Consider the following 22,657-nt stretch of genomic DNA (forward strand, 5'->3'; position numbering starts at 1 on the left):
GAAAGCAGGAAAACGGGATATCTTCCTTTGAAATAAATGGGAGTAATGGAATGGAAAGCCTAGAATCCACAAGGAAAAAGAAACTTCTTTACCACATAAATAACACAAGGATAAACAGTTAAAATAGCCAGCACTCTATACAACTCAATGAACTGTGCCTTTATTCAACAGTCACTATGACTGGGTGCTGAGGAGGTCTGCATAGCCGAAACATGTTTATTCTGCCTGTTCAAAGCAGACATAGTTAATTAATTTTCTAAAGTTCCATCTATTTTTCCAGTCATTTCACGTTTTTATGCCTTTTCCACCTCAGCTGATCTTTCATTGGTTTTATTTGGGTGCCTCCTGCTTCCATGTGAAATGCATAAAACAGAAAAAGAATGATGTTTTGCCCTCACCCAGTCGGCGGTGCAGAAGTTGACGGCCTCGGCGAAGTTGTAGCCCTGGTTGAAGCCGCTGTGGTAGGCTCTGGGGAAGGTCACCACAAACTCTCCTGCACACTGATTGGTCCTGTACACCTGGATGGAAAAAACACACACCGTACATGATGCTATTAAATAACATGGAAATTACACATGAAAGAAAGCACTAACTCATACAAAGAGGGAACAAGGGCAAAATAAAACTGTTTTATGCAGCTGTTAGGGCTGTGCCGATGTATGATGTCATCGGCCATTGATGATGGGCTGTCAGGGGTGATGTGACTTTTCCAAGTGGTGATGTTGAGGGTTTTTTCCCCATCAGTACAATATTTTAAAAATAACATTTTGCTTTTACAATGTAGCCATCAGCCAAAACAACAAAAACACTGAATAAGAGGCATTTAGAAGGCTCAGTCGAGTAAGCAGAAGAAACACACACACACACACACACACACACACACACACACAGCCCAATAACTCACACACACCATTCCAAAGAGGCAGCGTTCTCCTCACTTCTCTACTTGTTTTCAGTCAGTAAAAAGTGTGGCTAGTTAAGTCTGTGTTTATAAGTGGGTAAAAAATGTTCACCTGAAAATGGAGAATTAAACTTGCATTAGTGAGTTAGGACCGGTCTGCGGACAGACCGGTCCCGCGCCCGAGGGGTGTTTGCTCTGTAACTCAGGCCTGTCAGGCAGCCTCCTCCTCCAAGGCCAGAAGTCTCCCCGAAGTATAAATATTTTAGCAGTGACAAAACAGCACTTAAGTGTGTGTGTGTTTATGTGAAACCACTGTAGTTAGGGATACAACAACTATTTTTAAGAAGAAATCATGACTTATTGGCACTATTCCAAAACTTTAGCTACTACTCCCTCAGGCCTTACTGAGGGAAGAGGTCCCTCGGGCTCCCTGCTGCTCCCGATGTCATCGGCTATCAGAAATGTTTGATTGGGCGATGTGATGATGTGAAAATGCTGGGATCGCACAATCCTAGTAGCTGTGGTCATGGGGGAACCTCCATCACATCAGCGGTGGACGAAATGACTGGCTGACATCCGATATTTAATAAAAGGCCAACAACGGCTTGACAAAAACACCCAGGCTCAGTCTACGTACAGGGACTCCGTGCTCCATGAGGACGTTGGGGTTCATGATGGTGACCAGCTGGTGCAGGAGGTCGGGCTGCGAGTCGAACAGCTCCGGAGCCAACTTCTTCATCACCGCCTCCAGCTGCTCTGCCGCCGAGGCCGGCACTCCGTACCACGTCTTCGGCTCGCCCCTGGAGGAGACAGAGGGAGAGGAAGGAGCAGGTGAAATACTTTGATATTTGAGGTTTAGCTGAATCTCTTATCCAGAGCAAGTGTACCAGTAGAATAAGCTTAAATTTAACAAGCAGGAACACTTCATGCAACCAACAGTGAGGAGGACAAGGGGCAAGGCCATAGCCTGCCAAAAAAATGAAGGAGATATTGTTATGTGCATACACTGATTATGAATGATAGAGAGATAGAGTGCTGCTGGAATATCAATGGGTAAGTGAAATGTCAACCAAGTGCTAGAGTGATATCAATGAACATGTCAACAGGAATATAAACATCTCTGAATACGCACGTTAAGTAAACTGCCTGGTAACATTAAGGTAAAAAAATAAAATAAAAATAACAAAAACAACGCTCTAACTTGTACGACTTATACATGATAGGTGGTTACAGGGCTGCAACACATGAAAACAACAGCAATAATTTTGTATGTAATAAGTGTATTTTTACACTCTGCACCAGCATGCATGTATGAGAGATGTAATGAAGAACCAGGAAAAAATGCACAAAAACTTTATAATCACTATAGGAAATCAACAGTAATTTTATGTAAAAAGAAAACAAAAACAGAAATCCTGAGAGAGAGGCAGATCTAGACAGATCTATATAAATATATTAAACAAACAACTAATTACGTACAATTTCAATCAATTAATTTACAATAAAATAAATCATCCCAAACCAGCATTTGCTCTAGCCCTAACAGGCTTTATCTCGGCTGCTAGGGTTATCCTCCGTAACTGGAAAAGCCAAGTTAGACCTGAATATAGAGAGTGGGTTAAGTTAATGACAGAGAACGCGTCATTTGAGTTAATGATAGCCAACCTGCATAACTGTAAAGAATCGTATTTGCTTGTCTGGAATCAGTTTTTGTCTTTCATAAAAGGAGAAAACATGTTTTTTAAACAGGGATTTATTTGCCTTTTGAATGCATGTCTCATGTTTCATTAATATTATGAATATTTCTTTTTCACTGAATTAGCGTACAGGTGGAAGGAGTGGGCTCTTGTTTTTGTTTTGGTTGTGCCACAGGGACTCTTCTTTTGTTTCCAGGTTTGATCTGTGGATTGAGTCACTTGGCGACTCCTTCAAGGACTGATGCTGTGCTGACAGACTTTTGAATCTTACTTATGAACGCTGCAGAGATGATGCCGTGCTTTTGTTTAGTCTGTGCTGTTTTGGTTCTTGTTTATGTGTTTTTTTTGTCTTTTGTACTTGTTTATTTGTATTAATGTTCCTTAAAAAAAAAAAAAAAAAAGAGTTCAATAAAAACTTAAATACAAAAATATAAAATAAAATAAATCATGTCCCTGCATTCTGTAAACTCACCAGTGCAGGAAATTGATGGAGTAGCTCCAGTGGTCCTCGATGTGCCAGCAGAAGGAGGAGAAGCACATGCCCACGTAGAGCCAGGGCACCTTCATGCCTGAGATGTCCACGTTTATGTGAGTGAGCACCGACTGCTCCAGCACCGGCATGTTGTTCAGGTTCCAGCCTGAGTTGGCATACTCCTAGGAATAGAGTAAGATGAGGGAAAAAAATCCTTTTCATTCACTTCATGGCAGAGGTCAGGTTTCTACTAACTGTAGCCAGCTCCAACAAGAAAAAAGCTTTTAGGGACTGGGTTAGATGGAAAGCTAATGAATGAAATGTCTCCAGGCTCGTTTCTAGGACACAAGGGAATCCCCATTAAAATACAGAGTTTCCCCTACATTAAAAGTGCTTCTCTGGGGCACCGCGGACCAGTAGAGCGTGTACCATTATAGGGAAGTCCTAATCGCAGTGGCACGGGTATGAATACAGCCCGTCTTTTCTCTCAATGTCTACTGTCCTATCAATAAAGGCCAAAAAAAGTGCTTCTCTACAAAACAAGCAGTGTAGTCAGTGTAGTCACACTACTTAGTTTGCATCTTTAATAATGTGAATAGGCAAAAACCCGCCTCACCCAAACTGAGATAGAGAATTGTCTCACTTGCAGGCCGTCTTTTTGTTTCATAAATGTTCCATAAATTTTATAGCTAACTGGGACATGGATAACAAAAACGGGCAAAACAACACTGAAATTATAACTGAACTTGTAACTGAAATTATTTAGATTACTAGGTCCATGTTTCAAAGTTTATTTACCCTATGTGACTGAAGCAAACTTGAACACTGAATAATCCAGCTGCAACATTTTCCATTGAATAGCTTCTTCCCCTCTTGCTACCTGACCACATATTCTCATCTCTGCCTGTTCAACTCTGCTTCTTATTATTGTCTTCTGATTGGCCAACGGCTAGTCACTGCATGAACACTACAGCATGCTACTCTCCAATGGATGTGTCTTTGACAAATTTAATTGATATGTGTCCATCAACTGTCATGCGCCCTGTCAAAATGTCTTTGAGCGGAAAAGCGTTCAGTGTCTGACTCATTGTAAGTCACTTTGTATAGAGGCATAAGTGAAACACCTAATCAGCTAATGTAAATATACATAGGTCTTCTCACCTCCTCGTCTCCCAGTAGCCTCCTCTTGCCGTCCCTGACAGGAAAACCGCTGCCCACGTCCTTGGAGCTGATGTCGGCTCCATACTCCACAATCACATCCTCCTCAATGCTGCTGACCAGGCGCCAGAACTCCTTCTCCACCAGCTCTGTGGGAACCATCTGGGGGCCGGGCAGAGAGAAGAGGCTCAGCCATGGAGGACCGGGAACCTGATCTCTTTTTTCTAGTTCGACCTAGTTAGTTATGATGTGCACCATTTTCTGTACAGGCCTTGCAAACTGAAACTCCCGCAGGACAATCCTACTATAAAAGCAAGGAATCTCTGTCAGTGTGTGTGTGTCCTTTGCATATCTCGAGAACCGTTTGTCCAATCTACTTCACACTTGGCGGGTGTATTGCTGGGGACCCAAGGACATGCAGTGTCGGATTGGACACGCGACACGTTCAATATTAATAAACTTTGAATAAACAAGCAAACAGCGCACAGCAGCAGCGGGGCTCAAAGCGAACGGGCACTGCACTAGTAAATAATAAAATAAAACTGTATTGTATGATTTTGACCTGATTTTGCCATTCTACATGATTTTAGAAGATCAAGGTGAAACTCTAACTATATTTAACCACTATGATCTTAAAAATGTGTTGGGATGGCAACCTTTGTTCTTAACTTGAGTGAGAAATTTGTTGAAAGTGGCAGCAGCCTGAAGGTTTGTGAAGCAGGCTTGTGACCAGATGGTTGCCAGTTCAAACCCCCACACCGACTCAGTAGTTTACTCAGTTGCCAGCAGTAGAAGATGAGAAGTGTGTGTGTGTGTGTGTGTGTGTGTGTGCGCGCGCACGTGAAGCAGGGCAATTCTAAAAAGGGACATGTGTGCTCAGCAAACCTTTCCTGGATAACTGAAGGGTAGAAAATATACATATCTTGCAATGTGAGAGTGTGGGCAATCCACCTGAACTCTGTTGCCATGCAACAGTGGACAGTTAAGGCAACATGAAAGTTGGTGCAAGAGCACAGACCAGCAGGAGCAGGAAGTGTGACAGCAAAGACGAAAGAGTGCCATCCACTCAACAGTTTACATATTATAGCACAGTGACTACGTTTTACATACATGGACAGGCATGTTGAAGTAGTCAGACTTGAAGTGGTCGGCCATCTCTCCGAAGCTCTGGAGACTGTACTCCCTCACGGCCTGCTCAAAGCCAAACGCCTCCCTTGGCTTACTGCACTCCTGTGGGGGGGAGGATGATTCTTAGCTTGTAGACTACAGACATTTACCTCAAGTATCTAAAAAGGGTTGTTCTGTAACTGGAAGAGGAAGAAATGAATCAAATCGCTCCTAAAATCAAAATAACTTATGAACTACTTGCACCTTCCAACAGATTCTTATAACAGGGCTCCAACACATTTTCCATTTCATCATTCCATACTTCTTCCAGACATCAATTGCTTGACAGTGTGATGGTTTTGGTTGGTGTTCAATATAATCTCTATGTACTTATATTAGCTGGGGTATATGACTACAAACAACCCCACATCACTCCAAAGATGAAGATTATCCTTTATAAACAATAAAAATACCCCGATGTGAAGTGACAGTGGGCCTGTATCTACATGAAAGTTTTCAAACTTCCAAAGACCTGGAAATTATCCAATTCATTTTTCACACTTTTCAGAGTATTGTGTTGGGACAACTAAGATCTTGCACTCTAGTCTCACCTCAGCAACACACTTGGGGCAGCGCCAGTCCCCCTTGGGCACATCCTGTAGGGGCGGGATGAGGCAGAAGGTGTGGTAGCTGTCGTCACAGCCGTCACACAGCAGGAGGCGGTCCTCCTCGTCACCCCGCCCGCACATCAGGCAGAGGTAGAGGTCGATCTGGGGGATCAATTCCACAGAACATACATAGGGATGGTTAAGTCCAGAGTCACACATGATACAATTATCATGGCAGGAATTAATAAAGTAGATCCCAAAATATTCAAATGCTACTAAATTCTGTCTGTGGCTACTTAGATTGTCTACTCTACCAGCACCTTTAGAAAATAACTATGATGATAGCTGTTTGCCTGCTATTCTAAAGAAATAAATAAATAAAATAGTCAAAGTGGCTTGTGAATTCTGGGATCCATTGGTTACCGAGGCCAGGAGAAGAAGAAGAAGATGAGCTTCCTGTCCTGTGTGATTTCATAGCAATATGCCCAAGCCAGACCATAAACTGGTACTCACAAAGTTGACCTCCAGGGTCTCCTTGCGCGGCCGCATTTTGATGGCAAAGGCCTGGGCCTTGAGGTGACGCTGTTTCTTGTTGAATCCATCATCTATTTAGAAGGGGTGAAGAACCATTGTAAGAAAAGAGAACCCCACAGACTCCAGATTTATGCACCTAGCACACGGAAGATCTAAGGCGGTGTCCATTTTTATTTAGATGACTACTGGTGATTTGTTGCTCACAATCTGTTGTGTGTACAAATACAGGTAGAACTGGAGTGATCCTTACCAGCTGGTACAATCTCCAAGCCCACCATCTTGGTGCTTGTGCCAAAGATCTTCAGGCCTTTTGGCTCCTTGTTTTCCCTCTAAAGAAAAACAGCAACAACAACAGTAGATCGTGACACAGCACTGAGGACATGTCCAGGAAACGCTCCGATCCTGCTAAAATGCCAAATATCAGACCGACCCCTGGGGAGCATGCCTGCCGCAGCTGGGAGTCTGGGATCAGGCAGGGAAAGACATGCTGGAGCAGAGGAGTGGATGTTAAAGGAATTAATTACCTTTATGTCAGATAAGCGCTTTGATTAAATAACATGTATCCAGTATTTATGGCCAGTATTAATTTTGTTTCCTACAGTTTAAGTTAACGTATTATCACACTGCATGTTCAGTGGATCGTGCAAATTAGGTTAGCATCATCTCCAAAGTGCTAGCTTACTGGGGCACATTAAAAACTAGGCACACAAAAGGTGAAATTTCGACCTACTTGCACAACAATAAGGTCATCAAAGACGATATTCACAAAAAATGTTTATTCACTTTACTCCGAGCGTACTTCTATGATCTACGCATAATAGGCTTAATTACAGATTGTGTTGTGGGTGTAATGATTTAATTCATTGTTGTTTTATTCAGGAAGGACACCAAGGCATTGTTTCACATGCAAAACGTAGCACACTGTTAACTGAATTGACATGTGTAGTCACATCCAGTGTTGTATGCACATTTACAGATTTATCTTATTTCTACCACAAGATTGGGCCTATCGTCAGTGTTGTTTTGGGTTAATTCAAAATGTTAAGTAGGTTGGCCATTTTTTTCCACAAAGAAATCAATACAGAATCATTACAATTTAATCTATGACATTATGTAAAGAGAAAAAGTAACGACATCTTATCACAAAGAGAGCAGCTTGGCTTAAAAAGCAACTTTCCTGGCCTATCCAACTATTACCACTTTGACACCTTTTTCCACAAACTTTCTTGGAGTCGTTTTTCACCTGAGATTCACTTTTTCAACCAAAATTTGCTTTACCTCAGACCTGAGGCGCCGGGAGCGTCTCTCAGGCAGGGGTCGGTCTTTGGTCTGCGTTGCATCACCGTGGCCCTCCCTGTCTCTCTCCTTATCTTCCTCCTCCTCCTGCTCCTCTTCCTCCGTCCCCTCCTCCCCTACTCCCTCGTCTAGTTCTTCTCCATCGTCTCCCTCCTCGTACAGCCGCTGGATGCCCTGAGGGGAGAGGGGAGCGGGGTAAGAGGAAATTAGATTCGTGAAAAGTCTAGAGGTCGGTCTATTCTAGGCTATGGAGAAACAGTGATCTTATAACGATGACATATGGAGTGCTTGCAAAGCCACAGTCTACCGAAAGGGGCACAAAGAACCACAGGATCTTTTCAGTGGCTGCTAGGCTTTTGCGAAAGTGTTTCAGTGGCACAAAATCTGTGCTACAAGACAACTACATCTTTGTAGCTCAAGATTGTGGCTTGGCAGTATACAAACAAATTTAACCTCAATCATAACCAATCATAACCAAACCTAACCCATGAGTGTGTCTGTGTGCTTGTGTCTAGTGGAACTGCCAACAGCTTCAGCTTCGTAGCGCCTACATCACACTAGGAAATTTATTACAAGCTTGATTTTGTTTGGAGGAATAAATACAAAAAGCAGTGTGCATAAGTATGCAATAACAAATTAAGTGAAAGAAGTCTCATACAAAATTCCTAAATTATCCTCGTAATAACGTCACTCACACACATTTGTAATGTAAATGTAACCTATAGTTTCTGTACCATGAAACAAAACAGAACGTCTGTTTTGTGACTGTTGACAGTGAACATTTTCCCATTCTGGATGAATAGGAAAATGTTTTTGAATGACAGAATCGGACAGAGAGTGATCCCTCGTCTTCATGTGAGTGACGCCTCATCTTTGTCCCGTTCCGTGGTGTAAACAGCCTCCCGACCAGAAAATCTTTAGTCTAATTCACACTGAGCCAATCTTAAGCATTCCATATCACAAACCATATATTCATATCACAATCACAATATTCAGGACAAAAGTTCTGATATCTTCGTTGATATTTTGCAGCCATATGTAGCATGGTCAAACTGTGTCAGTGTGTCCGTCTGTTTGTTGGGTCAGCACCACTCACAGTTAGCGTGGCTCCGGACTGGAAGAGCTCGTAGGGGTAGAGGATCCTCTCATAGTGGGAGCGCAGGAGTGAGCCGGTGCCTTTCCCGGGCGGGAAGCCCATCCGGCTGGACACCTTGGACCACGTCTTCTCCTTACACACCGTCTCGAAGCCGCCCTCCGACGATACAATCTGAAACACACAGGTGTTGATGCTGAGCATGTTTACCAGCATCAAGGAGTGCAAAATCGCTTGTGTGAAATGACCAGTGTTGGGCAAGTTACTGAAAATTAGCAATTAGTTATAGTTACTATTTACTTCTCTCAGAAAGTAATGAATTACTTTACCAATTACTGCATAATAAAAGTAATTAGTTACTAGGGAAAGTAACTTTTGCGTTACTTTTAAATGTCTGCTTCAATTCTCTTATTACACACAGCTATATTATTTTAGTGTTGCTGTGGCACAGTGTGGGACAAGACAACTGTCAAATTTTATCTATCATTGTACCCATTATCACTATGATGAAAAGTAAGCAGTGGAACAATAAAACATACTAGATATGTTTTGAAAAGCGTATTTATTGTAGCCTCGACAGGCCTTCAAATCAAGCATTAGTACACTGTGTGGGCTAAGTTACCCGACCAGTAGCAGTGTTGCCAACTCTTTTCCAAGGAAAGTAGCTATTGGCTGCTCAGAAAGTCGCTAGAAGTCGCCAGATGATGTCATATGAGTGTTGCATATCAATATATAATGCTGCACTTATGCAGCATTATTATGCACGTCGCAGCGTAGCCCGTTTTAATATAAGTGCTGATTCCGCCCACCTGGGCCAGTTTCGGCGTACGCCGGTAACAATTGCAAGTGGACCCTATCCTACAGTCCCTGCTCTCAGCGGAGGGAGGGAGCTACGCTGTGTGTGGGAAGCGCTGTGATCATCAGACCTCTCTGGATTAGACAAGCAAGTAGAGAAAACCGGCATCAGCCATACCAATTTATTGCCAAATGCTTTGGGATTCAACACATTAACATTGCTTCCCATGGTCAGAAAAAGTCGCCAGATTTGTCGCTGGTCGCTTTTGAGAAATAAAGTCGTCAGGGAGGTTGGTCTTTTGATTCACTTTGCCACCGTAAAGTCGGATGATCATAAACCGGATAATCCAGTAACGAGTAACTAGCCCATTTAAATTTCAGTAATTGTAATTGCGCTACTTAATTTGAAAAAATAATTAGTTACATTACTAGTTACTGCCAAAAGTAGTGGAATTACAGTAACGCATTACTTTGTAACGTGTTATTCCCAACACTGGAAATGACAGTGGGTCTGCAAATACTCCCCCTCCTAATTCGCCAGATTTTTGTCCAATCCCAAACTTTTCAAGATCAACAAAGAAATTATCAACACTTTTTTTTCCACACCTGTCTAAGCATCTAGTAATGAGACACAAAGATGTAGCCCCCTTCACCCACTCAATCAGTGTTATATTCAGTGTACACGCAAAGAGTGCACACAGAAATAATCCCAAATGTTGTAGTTTTACCTTGCTGAGCCGATAGAGATCCAGCACCTTTCTCTCCACATGTGGGAATCGGATCTTGGAGCCCTGCAGCTCCCAGAACTTGGCGATTTGATCCAGAAAGTTGAGTTTAACCCGAGTGAGGGCCTGCAGAGTCGGGGGAAAGAGGAGAGAGGACAAAGTCTGAATGCAGAAGCACAATGTTCTGCTGTTATACACATTTAATACCTCAGGCAAGATTGTGTTTGAGTGGCTGCACTGAACTCCAAGACCGTACTGCTCTGGTCAGGTGAAAACCTCATAACTGTGATGCTGGTGTCGCTTATGATTTTACATGCATGGAAACTTGACATGGCCATGTGTCAAATAAGTTTCATAACCCAAGGGATCATGACACCCAGTCAAAAGTGAATGCAATTGTAATGGTTGTAATCTGAAACTTAGGTTGTTTTTCTTGTTCATGAAAAAGCAACTTTTGAGACACACATTCACGCAAAATTACTGACATGATATTTTTTCTAACACTTGGCAAACTCACCTCAAGTTCGTTGAGTCTTTGTACTCGAGGAGTGAAGCGGAAGTTGCGCACATCACAGGCAAACGGAGGCTGCCAGTCCTGATAGACAGGAAAACACAAATATCAACCTATTCACACAGCAATATAAACAATGAGGAAATGACAGCAACAACACTGCAACTTGGAACTGAAATCACTGTTTCTCAAGAAGAGAGAATGTGAGCAGAATGGGCTTAATGAGGGGCAACAAATATTTACAACACAATGTCACTATTCATTTAGTTTGAAAAGTGTAGTTTATTTACAATATCCAATTTTCGTCCTATTTTTGGCCAGGCCCTACTGTGCATGAACAGAGCCTCTTTCAGGCTGTAATTGTGGATAAAGCTCATATTCTGCCTGGTCATAAAATGCCAAATACATGGGCATCTACTGGCCACAGACACACGCCCCAACACTCCTAGCCCAGGAAAATAAATGTTTACTCGATGTGTTGACTGCATTTCTATATAACTTGATAAATATGAGCGTAAGGTCTGAGACGAGCGACCGGCCTATGTGTGGCCTGATGTCGCATCTTCACAGCTAACATGTTTCGATGTAGCTATGAAGAAAACAAAAACAAAGAAATGATAGCCGGAAATGTTGAATTTATTCCGCCTTTTGCAAATCCTGATACTTTTTCCTTTACAATAAAGTAAAACCAATCTCATCCAAATGCAGAATAAATACGTTTAGTGCGAAGAAATTAAGCCTAATTTGACCTCTATTAGTGTAATGGCAACTAGTAATGTCGTTGCCTAACGCAAAATTCACGTAGGCCCAAAATAACCCTGCACTACATAACAACAGGAGCAAACAGGCAAATCCACGCAGACTCCAATCCAACGTTCAATCCAATTCTTAAAATGCTACTGAGTTTACCTCGGGGGGTCGGATCTTGCAGATGCCCGTTTTCTCTGCAATGGGTCGGATCTTGTTGATAAATCCTAAAGGATCCGAGAAATCCTCCCAACTCGGCTCAAAAACTGGGCATTCGGGTGGGGGGACGAATTCAGCAAATCCAGACATGTTGGACTTGTATCAGTCAAATACTCTTTAAAAAAATAATATTTGTTAAAAAACGTATTGAGTTGAGTTCATCAGTCCATGATTAGCTTCCAATAACTGCACATTTTCCTCTTGTGGGAACTTCCCCTGTGTCCATCATGATCCTTCAAACCTCTTAAATAACAAATCACTTCAGTGACAAGGCCATTTCTTGGTCTTCTAGATGCGATGGCGTATCACAATCCCGGTTGAAAGTAAAGGAAACAACTGGGCTCCAAATAATTTCCAAGGCTTTGCCATCATCCGGAAACTGCGGGCCCGGCCGGGGAGTCCTCCCCACCACTCCCCTGCGCAGGGCTGAGAGCTACCTGGGACGGAGGGCAGGATCAGTCCAAAACGCCATCATTCCCCTTCAAAATGGGGACAGACGACACCTTCGCAAAATAAACACACTCCAGTGAAGGTTCGCCACATTGACGCTCACTGAAGTACAAATATATTTGTCAATACAACCTGACAAACAAAAAGCACTCGATTGTCCAACGTTGGCTGCGATGTTAGCTATGTGCAAGCTAACATTGTGTAAGTCCCAGTGTAATGTGACTAAGTGCCTGGGTAGTGTATTATTTCACCATGATGCATTTCAAACAAAGTTGTGATACGATTATCCAGCGTTATGTCACGTTAGCCCGTCGAGCTTCCCCAAATAAACTCTGGTCTTTGCATCAAGTTCTTCGTGTAAAGCGCCTGATCTACCAGCAAGACCACAACAGTATAGGGAAGCTAGTAGTGGCAAAGACGCTGATAGTAGCAGGCGTACATTGTTGACTGATGTGTTCACTCACTGCAGCGACCCCATTCATTGAAGCATTTGGAAATACGTTGGTAAACTAGCGTTAGCTAAATTGGCTAGCTGAGATCAGCTTAGCTAGGGCTGGCCGTTGCGCAGCTAACATTGACGTTAGCTGTGAAAGTCGGTTGAGCAGGACAATCCGCTGTGGTTCGTGTAGTTTGTTCAGCGACAAATCAAATGAAAACGCACATCAGCCCTTTCGCTTCGCGTCCCCAGCTTGCCACTTTTCGTACGATTTCACGTCGCTAGTAGCTAGGTATTAGCCAATGTGCTAGCACTAGCAAGGTTGCGAGATAGCTGTTACGTTGCTTTCAAGTGTCCCTCGTAAGCTTCCGAGTACTTCCGAGTTCGCAAGTTGTAAATAGGCATGTTCGCACATTAAAGTGCTTTTGATAGAAAATAATAACAAATGGACGCTGTAGCAAATGCAGTTTTGGTAGCTGTTGTTTTATTTTGGAAATTAAGCAGCGCATAGCTATTATGAGCTGCAGCGGCAAAACGACGAGGAGAAACTTAGCATGAGACGTGTAATTAAGGTTAAAAGCAAACTTTGATGTACATATCACTGTTACTATCAGATGTTGTCATAGCGCCCATGCTTCACGCTACCTAAACGCCACATCTCGGCAACTCGGGTATAATGAAAAAAAATAATGGACTTCCCCAGTCCTATTTACCACTCTGTGGGGGCATTCTTGTGCATTTACGTTGTAATAGGAATATTTCCCACAGCACTTGAAGGCAGCATTAGTTCTCCAAGGGTTTGCTGCGGGAATAAAAAACCTAACGGCTAAAAAACCGTCTGGATCCTCTACACAACATCCAACGATCCCACAATTACTGCTTCAGATAGACATAAAACTGTCGTATTCATAAGTGGCGTTTATTTTATTATCATAAAGTTAGATTTAACCTTTGCTAACGTTCGTAGGACCACATTACAGCCACACAATAACAATGTGTCCATCCTCCACTTCCGTCTCAGACGAAAACTAGAGCCAACGTGCCCTTGTCTTGTCTGAAAATCTGGATCATCAAACAAGTTCAGTGTTGCTTTAATAATGAACATGTGCATTTGAAGACATTGTTTTCCATTTTTGTAACTGACTTCCATCACGCAGGTTTCAAAAGTAAAAATCGAAAACATTTGTTTAGTTTTCCACAAATTAGACTTCACTCTGGTCTGGCATTTTATGACTTAATTACAATCATACAATTTTTTATCGCATAATACTCAAATTAAAACGTTGTAGTGTTATGGCATGTACGTTATTACAAAACATCCCCATGAAACGCATCAGAGAAGTGGTATAAAATTAGAATACGAGGATCATAATGTTCACGGTGTATATAGATAGATAGGGACGCCTGCTGGATATTCAAGTTATTGCATAAAAACGTTGCAAAGACATCACAACCATCACAACAGTCATGGGCAGGGGTGGAAATCGCACCAAAATATCCTACTCCAGTAGAAGAAATTTAAATTGTTAATTTGCTGATTTTTTATTTTTTTTTTTATTAGGTGGAGTTAAAATTACTTAAAAAGTAAGTGAGTAAAACAAAACGTAGTTCATCAAAACAAAATGTAGTTCAGTTAATGAGTTACTTTTTACAAAACAGAATATTGTTAGATGTGATTTTTTTTCCATGCAAAGCCAATAGGACAGAGTTCAAGTTCTTTTTGCATGGATCTGATTTAAAATGTAGTGAAGTACAAAACCTCAGTCAAAACATTCTTAAGTAAAAGTATCACTGATTTCAAAAAACAATCAAAAAAGCACACAAGAGCTAGTCAGTTTACAGTAACAAGAGTAATTGTAATTAGTTACTTCCATACATGTTTTTGTGTAAATAAAAGTGATGTCCTGACATCTGAGGCGTCTAGTAGTCATCATGAAAAGGATACTCGGGGATGATCGCCCCACCTGTGGAGTCAATGCACCATTATAAGAGGATAAACATTCAATATTGGCTCATTAGAGCGGAAGAACAGCACTCAATCTGCAGTATACTCACATGAGAAGCTCCACAAAACGAATGTTCTTGTTCAAGCCCTCAATTGCCTTCATCTCAGCCTTAGAAAGTGAGAAGTCGAATATCTGCAAAAGTTGACAACACCTGTGAGGCAGAGTAACTACAAGCCGTGGCAGTTTGAGTACAATAACAACTGCGCAACAAATGTCATTAGGGAACAAATGTCATTAGCAGGTATGATAAAAAAAATCATACATGCAACAGCTCTGTAATTTTCTGAGCTTATCGGCCCAAACAAGACAAAACCTTCATACACTGGTACCTATACTAAATTATGCAGTCCACCACTCTGTTTTTATTAAAAACTGTAAAACGAATTAAATCTAACTAGTCCCACATACTTTTAAATTACATGAAAATCACTACAGAGCATCATTAGACCTGCCCAAATAAAACTGTTGTGGGGTTTTTCATTTAATCAAAAACTGAGCCCACAGCTCATCAAAATGTCTGACTGTAAATGGTACTGTACACAGCCACGGTGAATTGCTGCTTACTCCATGTCCAGAAAATATTTTTCCTGTCTTGGTAGATGAAACGTACACAATTTCAGGCTTCTATCTCAAAAACTGAATTTTTTTTAAAAATTATTTGAATTCTGCCTTTATGGAAACAATTATAGTCAATGGAAAATAGAGCATCTTTAAACATCAGTTTTTTCCTTATGGAGCCTTGTAAAAAAATAAATTACAGCCATCTCTATGTTGTTTAGACAAAGTATGCAAATTCCCAGAGTTTTATGTTGAAAACTGAATATTTGACACTAGTTTGAAATCTGCCTTTGTATGGATGGACAGATCTTATCATGCACCCTGCTGGTTGCCTCAGTCATAGCATGACACCTCCTCTCTTCAAACCACCAACAGATAGCTCAACAAGTTCATGACCTCCTCGTGATGTCAAAGGTTGTGACTTCGGGTCTGGGTGATGCTGAGTAAATGTGCTTTCTTTGATATAACTCTTTTTCCTCTTACGCTACATCTGCCGGCCCCGTCCATGACTGCTTGCAGTCCTAGTTTCACATTGTATTTCCTGATTTTCAGGATGCATTCATGTAGAATAGCGAAAACTGAAGACATGTTGAATTAGTACCACACAAACAAACCTGGAAGTTGTCCTTTATGCGAACAGGGTTGAAGCTCTTGGGTATGACCACAACCCTCTCTGCACATTGAATCGCAGGGCCACCTGGGCTGTGCTCTTGTTGTACTTTTTGGCAATGGATCTCAGCAGCTCATCTTCCAACAATGGAGGGCATGTTAGGTTCACCCTGTTGTGCAGTAGCTAGTTAGTCTCACATCTGCTAAAAATATCAGACTTGCTTGGTGAAGACAAATCCGCACACCGCTACTGCAATATCACATGAGTTATTTTGCTGAACACAGCACTAGTGTTTCAGACGAGTCCAATGTTTCATCAGAGGATGATTGTGAAATGGTCTTTCAACGTGATACTCTAGTGAAAGAAATTCATCCCACTGAAATGAATGGAACTTTACTACAACACAGCAAATCACTTTTTACAGATAAAAAGACATTTTGTGTTGTATACTACTTTCCATAATTGCAGTCTCTTGTGTGAAAAATAGTTTCTTTATGCAAAATATTCAGTTTTAGGTGAGAGCATTGTGTTAAAACGTGTCTTCCATCAGTTATACATGAGCTGAATGTAATGAATATGCATTTCTACAGCATACCAGGATGCATCTCTGGAGGTCCCTATGGGGCTGTATCCCACAATGACAATGTCCTTCTGCAGGCAGTACTCAAGCAGCTTTGGCTGAGTGAAATAGGGATGGCATTCAACCTGTTTTACAAACAGACACACACACACACAAGCATTTTTTATTCCTCTGGGGCATGGTGTCCTAGTCAGCCCCACCTTTTCCTCTCTGATCTATAGTTACAGCCTATAAAGTGCCTTCAGCCAGTCTTACATCTACTCTAATGCATCTACCCTAACGCAATGGATATGCTACTGACGTGTCTCTACCTGATTTGACACAGGCTTATGTTTCAGCCCAGGTTTGTTTAGGATCAGCTCCAGCTGTCGCTTGTTGAAGTTGGATACTCCAAGAGATTTTGTTAGCCCAGCATCTTTGCAAGCTTCCAAAGCCTTTCCAAGAGGGAAAGAGAATACAGTCAGAAAGCAACATGTTGAATTCTATCTAACCACTCAAACCTAAAAAAAATAAAAATAAAAAACATACTTCTAAATGTAAGGATCCAGACTTTGAGCTTCATGTAAATATGCCAAATGAACTTTATCATCTTTCAGGGCTTTGACCCGCAGATAAATACTGAGTCTGGAACCAACATGGGTGTTGATGTTAAGCTTTGTGGTCTCCAGGAATGCTGATTTTCAACATAAATTGTTCAGTTGTGGTCCATGTTGTTCATAATCGGGATGCCAGTGCTCCATCTCTGTTCTCATCTGGAATGCAAGTCAACATGCCTCACCTCCCATGTAGCACAGAGATCTGTCTCATGGTAAATGTGCTTCCCATTCTCATCCTTGGGGTAGAATGTGTCCCCCGGCTTCAGAAAATGACAATAAAAATTGTTCATATTAAGGTGAAATGGCATCAGCATTAATTTACAGAAAATTGGCCAATATTGTATATTATTTAAAAACAATGCCATGCTGTATCATCAGATTTAAATGATATTTTTTTGTGTGAGGTTAAATACATATATACCTTGAAGGCTGTGGGCATTTCTACAATGTATAGGTCGACATAATCAAGCTGTAAAGTCTTCAGCGTTCTCTCCAAAGCCCGGCCGCACCAATTCCGGGGGGTGGAATGTATTCCACAGCTGCATATTTATCACCACAGAACAAGAGGTGTCAGTTATCTCAATACAGGTTTATAAGTCACATCCTTTTGAATATGGCTTTCCCCGAAGAGCAGCACTCTACTCTCACAGGCACACAGAACGGACACAAGAACCCCCCCCCCCCCCCCCCCCCCCACACACACACACACACCACACAGAAGCTCTTGCAAACCTTTCCACAGTAAAATATATCCTCTCTCTTCACAGTTCCATCTGCAATTTTCTCCCTTATAGCCTGTCCCACCTCGTGTTCGTTGAAATAGACCAAAGCCCCATCAATGTGTCTATATCCAGCTTCGATAGCCACTTTCACTGATTCACATGCCGTTCCTTTAGGGGTCTGTTAAAAACACACTGTATGAGGTTTTCATGCAAGCACAAAAACGAAAGTATAGTTCTTACACTTACTCTTTGTGTGTCATATTAGTGAATGTTTAATTTGTGTCCTATGATAAGCATAAGGCATTTAAAACGTCTGCAGATAACCAGGGTAAAATGGGGTCTTACCGCACGGGGATCTCCATAAGTTCCCAGCCCTATCAAAGGTATTTTGTTGCCATCACTCAAAGGGATGGAATGACTCTCAGCTGTCAGGTCCATTCTCAACAAAGTGTCAAACTAGTCCAAATGAAAGTATAGTTGTTTGGCTCTTCATCTAAAGTCCAAGGCTAAACATGTCATTCCATACAACGGCATTACATTAAATGAACCTTGTCCTCTTGCTCTTTGAACACCGTCCAGACTCCTCCCAGGCAGCAACAACAGCCTCCCAGACAAAACCTTGTAACAGATAGATGATTGACACAGGATAAAAGAAGGTATGAGGAAACTTGCACAACAATTGTAAATCATAAATATAAATGTAGGAATTACTGAGTAACACACAACAGTGTTGTTTGGGGTCATTTTGATCTCAAGCGCTGTAGCTTTATAGAACCTGACAAAATAGAAATGTTTTACACATATTTTCTTTGCCTTTGGTTTGACTGATACTGAGGGAACTTTCCCATGCAATTGTTTGATCTTCACAAAACACTCCCATGCTTTAGGGCCCTAGTAATATGAGCGCGTGCACACACACACACACACACACACACACACACACACACACACACACACACAGCCCTCTTTTGTCTGACCTGAAGGTTTTGAAAATGACCAGTAGGTGGAGATTTTCTGACAACGAGGTCCTGTCACAGCTCTTCAAAAGTGAAAATGATTTAGAGGAGAATGTGTCTGAGACTGAGGATATGTTGTTGAGGATACATGTTATGGAGGACCCTGATTATGAGGCATCCTCCTCTGATGGGTCCCTTGATGTTGAGCCTCATGTAGTCTCTCAACCACCAAGAGAGTAGCAACATCCAATCCAATTTCTCTGCATTTTCTAAGCATGGGGACCACATAGGGGAGACCAGGGATGGTTGTAACATGGGATAGTTGTAACACTTTCAATTTCTCCAGTCAGGAACAAGCTACGAATCAGCTAATTCACTCTGCACATGCTCAGTTTAGTCCTTATTCCTCATGTGAGGAAGTAGCACCCTGTGGCAGACACAGCCAAGTTTATACAGAAAAAACTAATTTTGAGGTAAGAAAGTTTTTTTTATTTTTTATTTTTGTGATAGCATTGCCTGCTTTATAGTTAAATTTATTTCATGCAAGTTGTTAGTGCTAATGTTTTAGCTGTTAGCTGTAAGGTAAGCTAGTTCATAGCTACAAGAGTCTGGGTTAGTTGTAACAACATGTGACAAAATGTTACAACCTACCCCAAGCAACATTTTATTTGTATTTATATGTTTTCTTTGAATTTCAGTATGCCCAGGTCTTGGAAGAGAAAGACTGACAGGGAGGTGCTTCTCAACATTTTGAAGAGAGCATCAAATGATGTAAAAGAGCAGGGAAATCTGTGGCAAAATTGTATGGCATAATGCAAGAGTGCAGGACAGACAAGCACAAACACACATAGACAGACAAGCAAGCAAACACACACACACACACACACACACACACACACACACACACACACACACACACACACGAGTGCAAGACAAACAAGCACAAACACACAAACAGACAAACACACACACACACTAATATTCAGTTGTTGAAGTTGGTGCAATTAAAAAGCTTTCAATATCTTAAAGTTGAGATGAAATGAAAAATGCATTTGAACCCTTTTAGATCACATCCCCGGTCATATTGTGCATCTATTTAACAATATATGCCAAAAAAAAAATCAATTTCTTTGTATTCTTATATCAAAATCCAATCATGTTTTCTTCCTGTAAAACAAAATATGCCGTGCTTACGTAAGCATGAACCAACCAATTTCAACCAATAATATCATGACATCCACCCATAGCTAGTCACACTGGTCATATAAAACCGCAATTCACCGTTTCTGGGTCGTAGTAGCTGACAGAGCAATATGGAGAGAGATAGGAAGAGATGTGTGTTTGGATATCAGTGGGCAAAAACTTTGTTTTCATTTCCAAAATAATGTCGCTGAGGTCTAATTCATTCATCTCTCCCTTGTTCTCCTCCTGATCTAACAACAGGTGAGGGAGGTGTGTCTGGAGCTGGAACAGTCCTCTGTAGCTCAGTTTCTCTCTGTAGCTCTGTATCGCGCTAAACTCTAAGCCCCACCCACTGTTTAGCGGTCCAATCAAATGCGAAGGATTTGATTTAAATCCCTCTTGTAACTGTACACTGCTCAAATATTCCGTTTCACTGGGAAATACGTCACAGTACAGAAGCTAAAGGCGCTCAAACTTCCGTTTCAGTGGGACTTCAGTTTTTGTCATAATCCTTATTTCATAATGTTACATTTCACCCCAGGCTATGTTACAACCCCGACTATGGGGTGAATTGTAACATTTCACTCCTTGTGTTTGAGACTAGGCCCTGCATTTTCTCTTTGTGTTACAGAGATAACAGCTAAACCATTTAGTAGCAGACACATGTAACTAGTTTGTATCACATTTTGAAAGCACTGGCTTAAAAGAGCTCCAAGATACAGACAGAAATGTCAAAAATGTTACAACCATCCCCGGTCTCCCCTATAAACCAAGCGCTACATAATGCACCAAAACCATTTTAGATGGGCTCAAGGCAAAGTAACATTCTCAAGGAATGAGCTGTTAGAAGAGGTGACATTAAAGGTCCCATATTCTACACTTTCCAGTGTTTTTTATGTTTTGAGGTCCATTAAAAGCTGTTTGTGTGGTGTCATGTACCAAAAACACTCTCAATGGACACTCTCAATGGTTTGGGCATCCTTACCAGGTGCCCAAAACACCTCAACTGGCTCCTCTCAATGTGGAGGAGCAGCGGCTCAATACCAAGGTCCTCTTCGATTGCTGAACTCCTCACCGTATCACGCAGAGTGAAGCAAGCCACCATGCAGAGGAACCTCATCTAGTTCTTTCAGTCACTACCCAAAGATTGTGACCATATGTGAGGGTCGGAACGAAGGCTGACCGGTAAATGAAGAGCTTTGCTTTGCGGCTTAGCTCTCTCTTCACCACCACAGTTCAATACGACACCAGCATTACTGCAGCCGATGCATCTAACCGGTGGTCAATCTCAGGATCCTTCTTACCCTCACTCATGACTAACACCTGATACCTGAACTCCTCCTCTTGGGGCAGCTGCTCCCCCCTCAAAAAAACCATGGCCTCAGACTCAGAGGTGCCGATCCTCATCCAGACTGCAACACACTCAGCTGCAAACCGCTCCAGTGCATGCTGAAAATCACAGTCCAAGCAAACAGCAAACAGCAGCGATGCCACCCTAATGTCACCGAACTGGACACTCTCCAGTCCTCAGCTGCACCTTGATATCCTGTCCATGAATATCATCAACAGGAGAGGGGCCAAGGTGCACCCTTGTCTGAGTGCAACGCCCACCTTGGATCTGCTTCACCTAATGCCAAGAACACATGCACTTAATGTGAACATAGTTTGCTTCTAGTGTACAGGAACCACATGGCTCACAGCACCAACCACACCATACTCCCACACATAATACTATGCTGAATACTCTGAAGTGCTGTTATAGGCGCTGTTGAGGAAAACAAGCTATCCTCGCTGTGGTTGGGTGTTGGGTGCATTCAAGTTTTATTTTATATATATATATATATGTATATATATACATATATATATATAATGAACAGCGTACAGAGATAGAACAAGTCTGTCTGAGTAGGCTGAACAGACAGAAAAAAATAGAGCAAGGCCATTTATCCAATGGAATAAACAGGTCCTTGGGAAGATCCTGATAAGATAGTGAGCAACTGCTAATTAGAAGCTGTGTGATAGGGACTGGCAGTTAATGAATGTTGCTATGAATCAAAATACAGAGTGAACAGTGGAAAATTACTGGATGGACAGTGGACATGGAAAACTGTTGAGTACAGACTATAAGCTAAAGCAGTATGTATTAACAGGTTTGTCTCAACATCCCCCCCTTTGTCCTGTGAGGGACAAATATAGCCTACACTCAATTATACAGGACATCCGTTGTGACCTGGGGTTTCAAACCAACATACCAAGGGCAGCCATCAACTAAGCATTCTAGCAAACAAATCAAACATCAGAAACATCAATATTAAGGTCACTGATTAGTGCATCAACATTTTATGAGTTAGGTAAGTATGGAGCAGTAAAAGGGGTAGGAAACAGAGGGAGGTCTATAGGTCCATTGAGTGAGAGCTTAAAGAGCAAATGTGCATATGTTGTCTGCATTTGAACTCTTCTTATCACCATCAGTAGAAAAGGTTATTCTAAACAAAATGTCAATCAAAGTGTCACTGGTGATTGCCGTTCCAGTGCGTTCCAGCCCCTTGACACCCTCTCACTCTGTTTATAGAGTAGATAGAGCGGCCCACCGGGAAGTCTCCCGGTAGTCCCGATGGCCAGTCCATCCTTGAATGTATTGCAATGCGTAGGCTATCAGAAATTATGGTTGTCATAAGCATCACAAACCGCGCATTCA

At 41.8% G+C, this 22,657-nt stretch overlaps 2 protein-coding genes across 2 annotated transcripts in view; both read right to left on the reverse strand.

Moving 5' to 3' along the window:
* Positions 1-13,067, reverse strand: part of kdm5a (lysine demethylase 5A) — a 28,004-nt gene extending 14,937 nt beyond the window's left edge. The window contains exons 1-13 of the mRNA XM_071512127.1: positions 11,807-13,067; positions 10,904-10,981; positions 10,390-10,512; positions 8,870-9,040; positions 7,756-7,947; positions 6,728-6,806; positions 6,457-6,548; positions 5,947-6,105; positions 5,339-5,458; positions 4,232-4,390; positions 3,071-3,252; positions 1,539-1,701; positions 399-518 (exon numbers count right to left, since the gene is read on the reverse strand). Of these exons, the coding sequence (XP_071368228.1) occupies positions 399-518; positions 1,539-1,701; positions 3,071-3,252; positions 4,232-4,390; positions 5,339-5,458; positions 5,947-6,105; positions 6,457-6,548; positions 6,728-6,806; positions 7,756-7,947; positions 8,870-9,040; positions 10,390-10,512; positions 10,904-10,981; positions 11,807-11,953 (1,785 nt within the window). The 5' untranslated portion in view covers positions 11,954-13,067. The remainder of the gene's footprint in view (positions 1-398; positions 519-1,538; positions 1,702-3,070; positions 3,253-4,231; positions 4,391-5,338; positions 5,459-5,946; positions 6,106-6,456; positions 6,549-6,727; positions 6,807-7,755; positions 7,948-8,869; positions 9,041-10,389; positions 10,513-10,903; positions 10,982-11,806) is intronic.
* Positions 13,068-13,282: 215 nt separating this feature from the next.
* On the reverse strand, positions 13,283-18,378 carry LOC139638096 (aldo-keto reductase family 1 member D1-like). Its single transcript, XM_071512128.1, is given in 12 exon segments — positions 13,283-14,699; positions 14,701-14,713; positions 14,805-14,887; positions 15,928-15,980; positions 15,983-16,092; positions 16,519-16,628; positions 16,815-16,937; positions 17,282-17,359; positions 17,521-17,598; positions 17,600-17,638; positions 17,832-17,999; positions 18,167-18,378. Coding segments are annotated over 12 exon segments (978 nt in total). The 5' UTR covers positions 18,260-18,378; the 3' UTR covers positions 13,283-14,669.
* Positions 18,379-22,657: the final 4,279 nt, after the last annotated feature.

Source organism: Centroberyx affinis, unplaced genomic scaffold (genome assembly GCF_046629955.1).
Source record: "Centroberyx affinis isolate AG114_WGS23_722 - 3 ecotype Tasmania unplaced genomic scaffold, CSIRO-AGI_Caff_v1 ptg006103l_1, whole genome shotgun sequence".
NCBI classification, from domain to species: domain Eukaryota; kingdom Metazoa; phylum Chordata; class Actinopteri; order Beryciformes; family Berycidae; genus Centroberyx; species Centroberyx affinis.